Source organism: Alligator mississippiensis, chromosome 3 (genome assembly GCF_030867095.1).
Source record: "Alligator mississippiensis isolate rAllMis1 chromosome 3, rAllMis1, whole genome shotgun sequence".
NCBI classification, from domain to species: domain Eukaryota; kingdom Metazoa; phylum Chordata; order Crocodylia; family Alligatoridae; genus Alligator; species Alligator mississippiensis.
This window is the reverse complement of record NC_081826.1, coordinates 101,018,954-101,033,410: the sequence shown is the minus strand read 5'-3', so window position 1 is coordinate 101,033,410 and position 14,457 is coordinate 101,018,954. Positions and strand designations below refer to the sequence as shown.

The window sequence follows — 14,457 nt, the reverse complement described above, 5'->3', positions numbered from 1 at the left end:
GTGGCCTCCTGATGGCCATGCGACTCTGTGTCATTGGCACTGCTGTCACCTGCAGGCTGCTGTTCTGTCTGCTCAAGACCTTAAAGTGATAGGCACCAAAGGTTCCCTGCCACAACTCTGATAAATTTCTAATAGATGTTTTAATATCAAGAGAGCAGTGTTTATTTAAGCAACATATTTAGAGTACATACTGCATTTTAAACCAGGGCCCCCAAATCTCTGGAGAATTTTTGTCCAAATATTTTTCATTTCAAAATGAAGATTCAGGTTGACTGAAACATGTCATGACTTCAGAAAACAAAACATTTCATTCATTTCTTTAATTCAAAATGATATTTCATTTTAAAATTTACTTCAACTTTATTTTAAAACATTTTTTACAAAAGCTCAACACAAATATTTCATTCTACAGAAGATTTTATTTCAGTTTTTGGGTTCGCCAAAGATTTCAGACAAAAACAAAAACATTTCCCCTCATTTATCAAAATTACTATCACCTCAAAATGTAATTTTCCCACTTTAGTTATGATAGGTAATAATGTGTTCATGTTGGAAAGTCATAAGAAGGTGCTCTTTCTCCTGTTGTTCCTTACATGAGGCAGGTGAGAAATAATATTAAAGTCATCATTATAAAATAATTTGCTGAGAAATATTCCCTTTGCAAAGATACCCTCATTGACAGCTCCAGGTGGATCCTGCCAATTTTAGATCTAGGACATAACCAAATCCCAATTAAAGATGAAATTATGTTCTGCAGATTGATTCTGCTATTTCTTTTGCAGTAGGGGCAGCTCATTAAAAGACCGAGAATATACAAAAAACTGCTATCAAATTTTTCTTGTATTTCCTGGCTGATTTACTTGTTAACAGTTTATTTCTTTCAGCCATGCTTCAGGCCTGCTGTTGATATAAACTTTTTGTTTTGTGGTCATATGGAGAACTTAAATAAAATATCTTAAAGCATATTCAAGGTGGAAATCTCTTAGTTTCCTATTCGTAGAACATAAATTAGAAAAGCCAATGAGAAAAGACAGTACTTACAGTTAAATAATAATTCCATTAAAATTCACAAGATAGTGTTTGGTTTAATCTAAATTAGAGAGGAGAAAGTAATTTTCTTTTTTCTGTTTCTGTGCCTATTTTTGCAACATACAAAATTTGCTTCCTATCAATAATTAGACACTTGACATGATTTTAAGAAAGGTGCTCTGTGTAATGATGAAATAATATATATTAAATTAGGTGAATAAAAGGAAAACAGTATACAACTGAGTAAAAGAGAAATACTTTAATAATGGTTAAAATCCAAGATAGGTTTATTAGTTCATTTGTATAAACTTCTTATTTATATGCACTTGCTTTTCAGGTACTTCTGTTATACAGGTAACAGCCACCGATAGAGATGATCCTTACTATGGATACAATGCACGTCTGCTTTATAGTATAATTCAAGGGCAGCCCTATTTCTCTGTGGAGCCAAAAACAGGTATTGTTATGTATACCTGACATTTGTTCATGAACGTAAAATATCTAGGTGCCAGTGACAGATTTGAATAAATAGTCATTTTATTTTGTCAAACAAGGAGAAATATAATTTTCTCAAATGAACTCATCATCCTACCTCCTTATGTCGTTGGCCTATAATGTTGTCTACAACTGGTATTTGAATGTCTTCAAATTTAGGGCAGATCCTATTTCACTCAATGGAAAGCCACCCATTAATTGGGCTATTTCTGAATCAGGTCTTTAGGGGTTATTTGGAGCCACTGGGCACATCTCTATGAGCAGGAACATGCATTCCTGGGGACAGCCAGCAGCAGCACATATTTATACTGCTGCTAGTTGTCCCTGGAGAACATTCTGCATGTACGCTCTGGCACACTGCAAGTTGCCCTGGGTGGGGTAAGGGAGGCTGGAGCCATCACTGGGCTAGGCCCAGCAGCCATACCTGGAGTCCTGGGGGCCTCCCAGTGCTCTAGCAATGGTGATCCAGGCACACAGAGCCTGGCAAGCAGCCTGAGCATATCTCTGGCTGACCAGGCTCAGGTGCTGGCTGGCACATACTGCAGGCACATGCTCCATACTCTTTATTTTAGCGGTGGGGGGGTTGACACTGGGATCTCCCAGTGTCAAAAAAACCTACCATGCTGCAAATTAGCAGTGCAATGAGCACCTGCATGTGCAGTGCATATTGTTTGCAGTGCTGCAGACAGGTCTGAAATACTGAAAATTGCATTCCATGGTCATCTGAATGTGCCCACTAGGTCAATGGAATAACTCACAGTGGCTCGATTTAGATTGGACTCATGGTCACCTTACTTCAGTGAACACAGTGTAATATATTTAAATCTGAGAAAATTTCAACGAGTCTTTTTTCCATGTGCTTTGTGTCTAATCATTTTGTACATTAAGATACTGAATCTTATTTTGCATTTAATTCATAGCTAAGTCTTAAGGGGGAAATGTATACTTAAGTAATTGATGATTATTTTATCTTTCAGGAGTCATTAGAATTTCTTCTGAAACGGATAGAGAAACTCAGGAGAAATACTTTATCATCATCCAAGCCAAAGATATGATTGGGCAAATGGGTGGATTTTCAGAAACAGCAACTGTAACTATCAACCTTTCTGACATCAATGACAATGCCCCTAAATTTCAACATAGTGAGTAGAGGCCAGGAATTTTAACTAAGGTGGGGGAATTTTAACTAACTGGGGAAAAATTAAAACCAGGAGTAAACCCAGTACAATTTACATCAGTTCTATATTTTACCTAATGTCATATATTTAAATGAAAGATTAATAAACTAATAACTTTTCTTCAAAAAGTAGCTCCTACTAAAAAGCTAGGAGTCCAAGCCAATACAAGGTTTCATTACTACTTTGGGATAAGAAGTACCAATTTTAGGAAACCTAAATAATTTTTTCACTGAAGTGTACAGAAAACTTTTTCTTTATTAAGTTGATATATTGACAACTGTAAAGTTATATTTTTCTAAATCCTTTTTTAACTTATTAAATGGGAAGCACCACTGCATTGTCTTGCTTTCTAGTATTTACTCGGGGGAAAAATGTTTGCTGCTTAATACAGAAATGCATATTTTAATGGTATTCTTCCTAGTGATAGTGTGTATGATTTCACATGCACATGTGTCTATATAAAGAGAAGGTTTCACATGTCTTGCTTCTGATACCTTGTGGGTTCATTCCTCTGAAATGAATTATAATTTTAAAAAAGTAGAAAACAAGTGATTTCAGAATGAAGTGGTGGGTAGGAAATAGTTTTGATTTAAGTTTACCTACAGTAACTACTAATGATATTGCACATTATAGATTTGTTGTAAATGCATACAGCCTAATTATTTTAGATTTATAACCAAGCTTTATAGTAAAATTGGACTTCCTCTTCTCTTCCTCATTATGTCCCACACACTAACAGGGAAAAAGGCAGTGGAGACCAATCTCTGGCTGCATTCCCTATTCCACTGGGACTAAACCTTGTGGCCTCACAGGCCAGATGAATGGTGTAGAACTGCTCTGTGGGTCAGTTCTCTTGCTGTGTTGGTGTGCAATGTTCAGCCTTGCTTACCAGAACCAGGTGCAGAACCTGGCATGCCCAGATCAGGCAATTAATGCCACCATCAGTCCCTCACCAACAAATTTTTAGACCCATTGGGAGCCAGGCAGGATGCATGACATGGCTCCATGGACTGGATCTGGCCCCAGACCAAGGTTTGAGCACTCCTACCCTACTCCTATTTTACTACCCTTGCAATGCTGTAGAATGCTAGTCCTCCCTACCGCCTTTACACAGGAACAAGGATAACTCAACATCAGTTTGAACACTCCAATAGGAGGCCCAGGGAACAGTTTTCCCATTTGTTATCAGGCATATGCATTTTCTTCAACAGTCTGTCTTAAGGATGCCTGCTGTCCCCTAGCCCAGTGGGCTCAACCTTTCAGTCCCATGAGGCAGATGAGTAGTGCAGGGCCCCATGTGCCCATATCAGGCCCTGCACACCAAGATCAGCTTCCATGTCACCCTAGCTTGGTGCTATCTCAGCTCAGCCTCATATACCTAATCTATTGTATAGAGCTATGATATCTGGCTCATTGGGCTGCACACATGTTCAGAAAATTGGCATTTAAAAAATTGATGCTAGCACCATTCTCCTGCCACTGAATTGTTGGGCCCTGGGGGGTGCAGTGGACCAAATCACCTGGCTCCATGGGCCAGATGTGGCTCACAGGCCAGAGGTTGAACAACCCTGCTCTAGCCCATATGTTGCATGTTAAAATTTTGGGTTAAGACAAATCATTGACAAAGTTTAATGTGATTGTAACTTTTTGTTTCTTTAAGCACTGTACCATATGACTGTTTCTGAAGCTGCACCACTGGGCACTACCATAGGCAAAATCATGGCAGATGACAGTGACATAGGGGAAAATGCAGCCATGAATTATGTCATTGAAGGAGATGCCTCCTATGTTTTTGACATCATTACAGATAATGAAACCCAAGAAGGAGTTGTTATATTAAAAAAGGTGAGGCATAAAAAAACCCTACTAAAATGAGATATGTCACTAAATATTTTTGAAAAGTCAACAAAAATGCATGCAACTGTTTCTATACTACTATTTCTTGCTTCCTTAGCCACTAATGATCTAACTAAAAATAGGTTCTGGAATAGTGTTGGGTAGTTTAGAAAGTATGTTTGTTATTTGGTTTGCTTGCTTGCTTATGGCTAAAACCCAATGTTAGCACTTAAGCTATCTGGATTCAATTCTCAGTTTTTCAACAGACTCCTTATATGATTGTGATAAAATGTCTTAGCCTCTGCTTTAGTTCCACATTTGTAAAATGAACAGATTATTATTTCTCTTCTTCAGAGAGTCATTCATACATTTAATTCACTGGTGGCAAAACATATTAACATCTTAAGATAAAACATGCCACGGTGCATAAATAAAAATGATATATTTGGTGAAAACATGCTCAGAAGTCATTGGTTACAATGAAACCTATCCCATTTTATTACTCTCAGAGGGAGGAAGTCTGCTTTTTCTTTCCCTGGACCTAAATTGATGAAAGAATTCCACTCTAAACCTTGCCAGGAAGGAAAAAGAAAGTAAATTCTTTCATTCAGTCTATTTCCAAGTCATGGAAAGTTAAAAATAAAACTTCTATCATAGACCTACAGAGAAAAAAGAAAAATATTTATTTAGATTAAGTCAGCACTTCAGTGAAATGTTGCAGATTATAGAAGCTAATGTTGCCAGGGGTGGATCCAGGGTGGAGGCTAGGGGTGCGGGGGTGGGAATGTGGATATATCCATCCTTCTGCTGCTGCAGCCAGCACTTTCCCCAGCTGACCCAGACATGGTGGAAGCTCCAGAGCTGCTTTTCCCATGCTCCAGCCATGGGCTGCAGTTACCCAGGGTGCCAGGCTCTGCAAGGGATAAGTGAAGCAAGGAGCAAATTTCCTCTTTCTGCATTGGGTTCCTGCCACTCCTGCGTCACCCATTGGCCAAGAGTAGGTACTGGAAGAAGAAGCCTTCCCAACACTGTCCTTGGTTGAAGCAGTCATATGAGGACCCCTAGAATTGCTCCTGCCCTGCTCAAGCCAGGGGCTATGGGAAGTGATTGCTTGAGGAGCTTAGCTTTGTTAGGAACAATGACAGCAGCAGGTGCAGAGGTTCTTCTTTCTGCACCTCCACCTGGCCAGTGGAGGACACCTCAGAATAGGGGCTGCTCAAGCACTAGAAGAAAGAACCTGCTTTTGCTGTTGACCCCAGCCAAGCCTAGCAACCTGAACAGCTGCTCCCCACAACCACTGTCTGGAGTAGCTCTGGGGCTTTCCCCACCCCTGAGTCAGCCAAGGAGAGGAGTAGTGGTAAGCAGATTCCTTTCTTTGTACACTTCCTTTCCCCACTTCCGGTCTGGTCCGGTCCCTCACCAGTCCAAGACCTGCATCCGTGCCTTGCTCTCATCCCCTGATGGTCAGAGGGGGAGAGAGACCACATCTCTCTTTACCACATCCTAAAATTCACCATGCATTTTGATATTTTTCCTCAATTTTGTATTTTTTTTTCAAATAAAGGAAGGCACATCCTGAATATTTCTGCTGTATTATTTATTAATAACACCTGCCTAAAAACAACCTGGTGGTAAATTAATTTTTTATTGGTTTGGTTTGGTTTTTCTTTGTTGTTGTTGTTTTTTTTGGGGGGGGGTCAGATTGGATGGTGAGACAAGGATGTAACAGAATTGTTTGCTTTTAAAAAGTAATATTTTCTAAACTCTTAATAGCAAAGGCTAAGTTGAATACTTAAAGTGTTTTTACAGTTAAAAAAGAAATCTTGGAAATAATCACTTTTAAAACATTCCCAAAAGTTGCATACAACTATTACTAGTCTTTAATCTTACACCAATCATCGATCTACTATTAATTTTCAAATGCTAAGATAAGAAAAATTCCACATCCTACTTTGTTTCTCTACAGAAAGTGGATTATGAAACCAAAAGAAAATACAGTATTAAAGCAAAAGTTATCAACAGGCACACTGATGAGCGTTTTCTGAATGAGGGACCATTTGAAGACTCGACCCTTGTCAGGATCACTGTGGAAGATGCTGATGAACCTCCAGTTTTCACCTCACAGGAATATGTGATGGAGATAGCTGAAGGGTCTGAGAGCGGCTCTTTTGTAGGGGCTGTAAATGCCAGCGATCCAGACAATACCAACAGTCCCATCAGGTATAGAGTGTAAAATGTGAATAAATGTGCTAAGGAGGAATGATGTGAAATCTAGCACAAGACATTTCACAAGGTGTAGCTTTCATTATAACTGAGTACACCTACACTATAGCAGGCTATAATGCACATTCACATCCCCAAAGCAAAATAGTCTGGATTAGTAAAATTCCATTTCCCTCAGCTTTGGGCCATATTTTGACCCCTGCACAAACCCAAAGGAAATATATTTTTTATGACCATTCTTCATGTGGCCAATAGATAAGATAATGAATCAAATGATGGCCTTCTGGAGGATATGGAGCACTAGCAGATCTGTGGTCCAATAGCCAGAATGAAAGGTTCAAGGCTTGGTGGCCTTTGTTCTACATAGCTGCAGATCCATGGGTCATAGTTAGGGTGACCATAAGGAAATCTAGGACAACTGGGACTTCTGGGACACTGTCCCCTCCCTCTCCCCCAAGTCAACATTGCTGCAGCAGGCAGTGGTGGCAGAGCCCACTGGGCAGGGGCATGGGCACAGTTTGGCAGGGAGGCAGAGCTGCTCAGCATATCATGCAGCTCCACCTCCCCACTAGACTGCCCCATGCCTGGGACTCTTGTTTTAATTTTCCCTGACTGGCCAGGACAGGCCTTCAAAATCCAGGACTGTCCCAGCTAAACTGGGACGTATCATCACCCTAGTCATAGTCATTTCTCAACTAGCAAACTCCAACAAGTTTAATCAAGGAACACTGAAGAACAGAATTATGTTGTAGGGTCTAGGAGGAGCAGAACACAGACAATCTCACATCTGAGATCCATCTACTTTATTGGTGCCCAATCTTCAGACCCCATGGGCCAGAGGAGTGGTGCGAGGTGAGTTGGTAGGCCAAATCCAGTCTGTGAGCCCAATCCGGCACGCATATGGCTGGAGCCCAATCGGATACACTGGTCCCACAGGCCTTATTGTGGTTGTGGTCCCAACTCCATACCAGATAAGGCCACCCTGTCCCAGCCCTGCCACTACACACACCTGGTTGTGCCTTGCCACCCCATCACCAGTCCTGCATGTTCTCAATCAGACTTGCTACCCTGAACCCAGGTCCTGGCTCCATATGCACTGGATTATACCTCATCATCTAGCCCTGCCCCCCCCCCCACACCCCCAGTACGTATGGGATTGGGCACTCAGTGTCAGCCCTGGCCCTGCTGGCCTCAGACCCACATGCTCTAGATCATGCCCCTCTTCCCTTGTCATGGCCCCAGCCCCAACCCTGCAGACTCTGGATTAGGTTTTCTGCTTGTGCCTCAGCCCCAGCCCTGTGCGGTCAAGATTGGGCTTCTCTTCCCCTACCCAGATGGTCCCAAATTTACTGGATGAAGTGGCTCTGCCACAGCCCAGCTCTCAATACACAGGGAGGATCCTATGAACACTGCCATGTCATCTGGCCTGTAGGGCATGGGCATTTGGCAGTGGGGGAGTGGTGGCAGCATTAATTGCCATCACTTTCCCTTCACCAAATTGCTGGACCCTTGGGGAGCCCTGTGGGCTTGATTACATGGCTCTATGGACTAGAGCTGGGATTAAGTGCCCCTGACCTATCTTGATGCAGTGGAGCTTCATCAGACAAACTAGTTTAGACAGCCTATAATATAAGCCAAACAAGAGTGATGTGAAACAATCCATTATGGGTAAATTAATGTAGCAGTGTTTTAATACATAATATACTTTATCATTATCTATCCTTAGAGCTTCAAATAATATTCAATATACTGTATATTTCCAATATTCTGAATATTAGTTTCTTTTTTTTTACTTAAAAACGTATTAATGGATAAAATGTCAGACATAATATACACATTGCATATAATGCATATACATTTCTAAAATCTTAATATCTTTTACTCAGAGGACTGTTGCACTTGCTGCAGAAGTATACATGCTTGGAATATTTAAAACTTTTGTGAAATGCACTTTTACTAAATTAAAATATATTCATTAAGATATTTGCTTTGATGTAAAAGTGTGTTTATGACTCTAATAAAGCAAAACACTTAGACATGTACATTGTGCCACTTTGACTTCCTTTAAAATGGAAGATGCTCTTAAAGCATTTACAAGCATTTACACACACATAATATTTATTGGGCAAAGAAGATGTAAATGCATCTGATTTTTAAAACATTTTAAAACATTTTAAAACATTAATGTATAACCGGATACTTATCAGGCTTCATTACTATTAAGAATATCTTCCATAAATACCAATATTTACATAAAAAAAACCATATTTTAAAAATCTTTCCCAAAAAGCCCTTTGAAAAGCATATTAAATCATAAACAAACACATTTTGTGTTTGCATGGAGGTTATCCAGATGAATGACAAATTTTTATGATCTGAGTTATAAATCCCCAAAACAGGGCTTTATACAAGATAAACTGACAAGCTTTTGGCTAAACTGAAATGAATGGACACCCATATATTCTGATAGTTCCTTGATTTGTTACCTTGATGATTTTCACACAGGCTGAATGGTAACTATAAATTAAAAATTAAAGGACCATCCAACCATTGGCATTTAATTTCAGCTATCAAAGGAGACCAATATGCCAATTTATAATAGAAAGTCTTTGTCAAATGAAATGAAAAGTGGAGAAGAGGGAAATTATTAAATATGGGTATGACAAACAGGACCAATGCAGGTCTTATGAACAGAGGTTTAGAGGTTTTTCTTCCATAAAATAAAATCCTACTGTGCCTTATAAAACTAGTCAGTTATTTTTATTTACTTACTCTTAAAAAAATAAGAAGTCCCTGCCATTCTAACCTTTACCTTCAGGCTTCAATTGTTGCCTTCTCTCAGTTTCTCATATGTTGTTACTGATTAGAATGTAACTATCAATCCACTGAAATTTTGTGAGCACACATATGAATATGGCATTGAGGTTTGGGTTTTTTTTGGTAAGGACTGTAACAGTGCAACCTGGAATTTGGATCATTTGTAGTCATTTCTCACTTTTGGACTTTTCCCCCCAGATAGGAGACACCTTTATTATATATAGTTGCCTTTCTTTTTTTGGCTAATTTCATTCCTTTGACATCATGGCATGTCACCAATGATAAAATAGATTTACCATTATACCTCTACTTAGTTGCCTGTGTTATTCATTTCACAAGTGGCACTTTTGCGTTTTCTTTTCAACCAAGTCATTCACCTGCTGTGAGCCTGACTTAGAAATAAGAATGAATAATGCATTTTAGATTCAGTTCGCATTAATATAGATCTGAGGCATATTTAGTTTTATAAAAAGAAGAGCTTTGATCTTGGCAGCAGTGAATTTTAAATGTTTATAAGTGTATATTTTTCATGATTTCTGAGTTATGGCAGCATACATTTTACGTGTATTTATGCACAGCTCTGTTTTCTCAGCTGACAATAGCTTCATATGTCCTTGTTTTCAGATGGAACATTTCAGTATTAAGGAATTTCTTTACTTTTTGGTGCAGGTATGCTATTGTCCATGGCATGTCTTTAAAGAGATTGTTCAGCATCAATGCACAAAATGGAACAATCATTATAACTAAGCCTCTGGACCGAGAGATAACTGCTTGGCACAACATAACTGTTACAGCCACAGAAGCAAGTCAGTAAGAATTTAAGGAACGCTATGTTTTATTTATTGCATGCACTTAGTGTAATTATCATCAGAATATTACTTCTTTTAAATACAGAATGCATACTACTTTCTCATTATATTATAGTTGCTTGTTACATTAAGGAGCATTATTAAAATGATAAGTTCAATGGAAGTAGAGTGTATTAGAGCTCCACGGTCTTGTGCTGTTTCATAAAAGATGACCTTATAAAAAAAAGAAAAAGAAATTGTAATAGGATGGAGACTCTAATGCTTTCAAGTTACACTGAAGCATATGAATTGCTCCCTCGGTGCAAGATCTTATGTTAAATTAGACCCTGGTTAATTTCACACCAGATTTTTGACTAGTGTGAAATTAGCCAGGGTCTAATTTAACACCAGTCAAAAACCTGTGGCTCAAATTAATTCTGAATGTAAGGCCTAAATCAGCTAGACTTCTCGACAGTGACAATTAAATCTGGGAAGCAACCCTTATATAGATTTCACCTGTCAGTTTTGTCTCAAAGTCAAATGCAAATTGCCTCTCTTTGTGCGTTGGGTTATCAGGCTGCCCTGTTTCTGGGACAACACTCTAGCAAATACATGTTTGATAACTTGGAACTGTGTGTGACAAGGGTTGTAAATTACTGCTTAAAATTAATCACACTCTTCATAGGAAAAGAAATGGTAAATTACATTTGAGGCTATCACTGCATCCACATTTTGCCAAACATTTTAATGGCTAGCATGTGGACTATACATTCAGTGTCTTTAAATGCTTTTAATTGGTCACAATTAAAATAGAATTTAAATTAAACACATCCTCCAAAAGAAAAATGTCAGAACAGTAAATGCACAGGGGGCTTTAATATAGTAAAGCTCATATTCACATTTCCTGCAGCCCTCAGTCTGTGTTTGGAAATTGAGTCTTATTTGCTGTCTTGGCTTTCCTGTGAGTTTTGAAACATAAATGTATCTTATTTTTCACTTTATTGGACAGCTGGCAGATGATATGGTGAAATGGAAAATATCTCTGGCATATTTTTGTCATGCTTTGAATAGCTCTATGGAAACACTGCAGGATGACTTTGGTAGATTTTTCTGTTTAGCTAAACAATGGAAAAAGGAGAAAACCAAATGTTATAACTGAGTGCTTCCTGAAACTGAATAAATGGCAGGGATTTCAACATCAAGAAACATTAAGATTTTTATTGTATGGGGAAAGCCCTTATTCCCCTTATATTCTTTAGGTTTTTAATGATAAGGTCCCTCTTTATAAAATAATATACAAAGTTATTGAAGGCTGGACACATTGGATTGGGTATAAATGAACAGGATTTACTTTTTCAGCTCAAGGCATTTTAACACAAGTATATCCCTGTACACATGGTTCTTTGGGTGAATCTGATATCTTTTATTAGACCAACAATAATAAATGAGGTTAAATAGGAGGTTTCCCTTTGACTTTTGTAGGGTCAGAATGTAATCTGAAATGTTGTGTGTATAGGGATGTAGGTTGTCGCCATGTTGGTCTAAGGACATAGCAGACAAGGTTCTTTGGGTGAATCTGATATCTTTTATTAGACCAACAATAATAAATGAGGTTAAATAGGAGGTTTCCCTTTGACTTTTGTAGGGTCAGAATGTAATCTGAAATGTTGTGTGTATAGGGATGTAGGTTGTCGCCATGTTGGTCTAAGGACATAGCAGACAAGGTTCTTTGGGTGAATCTGATATCTTTTATTAGACCAACAATAATAAATGAGGTTAAATAGGAGGTTTCCCTTTGACTTTTGTAGGGTCAGAATGTAATCTGAAATGTTGTGTGTATAGGGATGTAGGTTGTCGCCATGTTGGTCTAAGGACATAGCAGACAAGGTTCTTTGGGTGAATCTGATATCTTTTATTAGACCAACAATAATAAATGAGGTTAAATAGGAGGTTTCCCTTTGACTTTTGTAGGGTCAGAATGTAATCTGAAATGTTGTGTGTATAGGGATGTAGGTTGTCGCCATGTTGGTCTAAGGACATAGCAGACAAGGTTCTTTGGGTGAATCTGATATCTTTTATTAGACCAACAATAATAATAATAAATTGTTGGTCTAATAAAAGATATCAGATTCACCCAAAGAACCTTGTCTGCTATGTCCTTAGACCAACATGGCGACAACCTACATCCCTATACACACAACATTTCAGATTACATTCTGACCCTACAAAAGTCAAAGGGAAACCTCCTATTTAACCTCATTGGTATCAAGATTTAACTTCATAATATGGGTCAGATTCTGAAGGTTGTTATTGTTCCTTTGCAGCAGTCATCTGATATAAATTCAGCTGGAGATTCCTTTGCCATATTGGTATCTGCACCATATTTAGGCACCTAGGCAATACTGGGACAGGAGTGCAGGAGTTGTTTGTGTAGCAGCAAATGATTTCTACCACCTTTCCTCAGTATAGAGGGTGACTATTCTAGGGCAGAGCTTCTCTCTTCCAGGTTCCATTAAGAACTACAAATAAGTAGCACAATTTATAGCTATCCATTAGTAACTTTAACTTGCAGGTTAGCACTGAGATTCAGGGAGCCAGAACCAGCTGCCTATTCACCCTTCTTGTCATACATTGAGCAGAGCTGCAGTACAAGATTGAATCTAGCTGTAGGTACTAATCTGCACAAATTCAAACATAAAAGAGTAGCACTTTAACAATTTAAATGGAAAAAGAAATCTCAGTCCTGTGTGACAGTAATTATTGGTTCAGAAGAGGAAGATAGTTAATAGCCAGAATGTTTTCCCACATTCACTTTCTGTTAGTTGAAGCATAAAATACCATCCAGTAGCCCTGAGAGAATTGCTGATTAAGTCATAGTATAACTTTGATTTTATTGTCTTTTTGGCTGTTCAGTGATACAATTCACTACCAGTCATAAGCAAAGTTACCACTTAGGCCTCATCTATGTTACACTTCAGGGCTAATACAGACAATGAAAAAGCCTGAGGCTGAATCAGTTCAATCTTTTCATGCTGTGTAGACTGGATTGATAAGCAAGTGAACAGACATTCAATTTTGATTCCAGAAATGTATCCACATGCCTGCAGTGGCCCAAGCCAGAAGATGGGGAGTGCTAGAGCACACATCCCTGATAGGTTGCAGCAGACAGCTTGGGGCAAGGCCTGCCTGCCCACTTTGTAAGGCAGGTGGAGGTTCTAGAGGAGGTTCAAAGCTTCCTGGGATGCTGGGGGACTGTAAGTTAACTTGAATCTGGGGGGGATCTAGAACAGAAGTTCAATAAATTAATTTAACCTAAATCAGTTAAGTCTGATACTACCTCCATCCAGGTTTATCTTAAACCATTTTTAGCCATTCTGAAGGTGGTTTACGTGCATTGAATTTCTGTTGTGTTACAGATCTGAACCAGTTTCTGATCACTTTTACCAGTTTATGTGTAATTTCTGTCCCTAGCTGAGATGTGATTAACCTGTTAATCACATCTTAAATTGTGACCCAGCCAGATGTACAAACAATTAATGGCAAGATAAAACAGGGAATAAGACATAAAATTATGCAATAACTTTGTAACTCATTCTTATCACACCATTAATTGAACCCGTGGCCAGGTACTTCCCTATGGTTAGGAACCCCATCAGCCAAGAGGGCTCCCAGACAGGGGAGCACCTCATGTGCTGCTGCTGCAGCAGCAAGTTCTGCAGCTGATGGGTATTTTTATTTGTTTTTTTCTAATCTCTTAGCAAAATTACATAGCCAACCCAGACACAACAAAAGACTGCCTGTCCAAACAAATCTACTTATACTGCATGTCCACCCAGCAAATAAGATAGGGGCTGCAGTGTAAAAGTATTTTTTTAAAGGCGATACATGTATACTGCTCTTTGGTTTCATTTCTTAATAATTAATTTAGTCAGTGTTACCCACACTTTTCCAAGCAGTTCTTATTTATGCTGGGATTTAAATGAGAAATGTTATCCCTCTCAAAATCCTTTGGGAAAGACATGAAGATGTTCAGATAGGGATCTATGCTAACTTGCTTACTAGGGAGACCAGATAATCAGTGGGCATAAATT

At 38.8% G+C, this 14,457-nt stretch overlaps 1 protein-coding gene across 7 annotated transcripts in view; it reads left to right on the top strand.

Moving 5' to 3' along the window:
- Window positions 1-14,457, top strand: part of CDH19 (cadherin 19) — a 101,407-nt gene that overhangs the window by 53,607 nt on the left and 33,343 nt on the right. For all 7 annotated transcript variants that reach the window (XR_009460779.1, XM_059724265.1, XM_019490572.2 and 4 more), the window contains 5 exons: window positions 1,367-1,486; window positions 2,502-2,666; window positions 4,363-4,547; window positions 6,505-6,758; window positions 10,248-10,384. Coding sequence is in view for 6 of the 7 variants with exons in the window: in XM_059724265.1 (XP_059580248.1) it covers window positions 1,367-1,486; window positions 2,502-2,666; window positions 4,363-4,547; window positions 6,505-6,758; window positions 10,248-10,384 (861 nt within the window). In the remaining variant the exon portion in view is untranslated. The remainder of the gene's footprint in view (window positions 1-1,366; window positions 1,487-2,501; window positions 2,667-4,362; window positions 4,548-6,504; window positions 6,759-10,247; window positions 10,385-14,457) is intronic.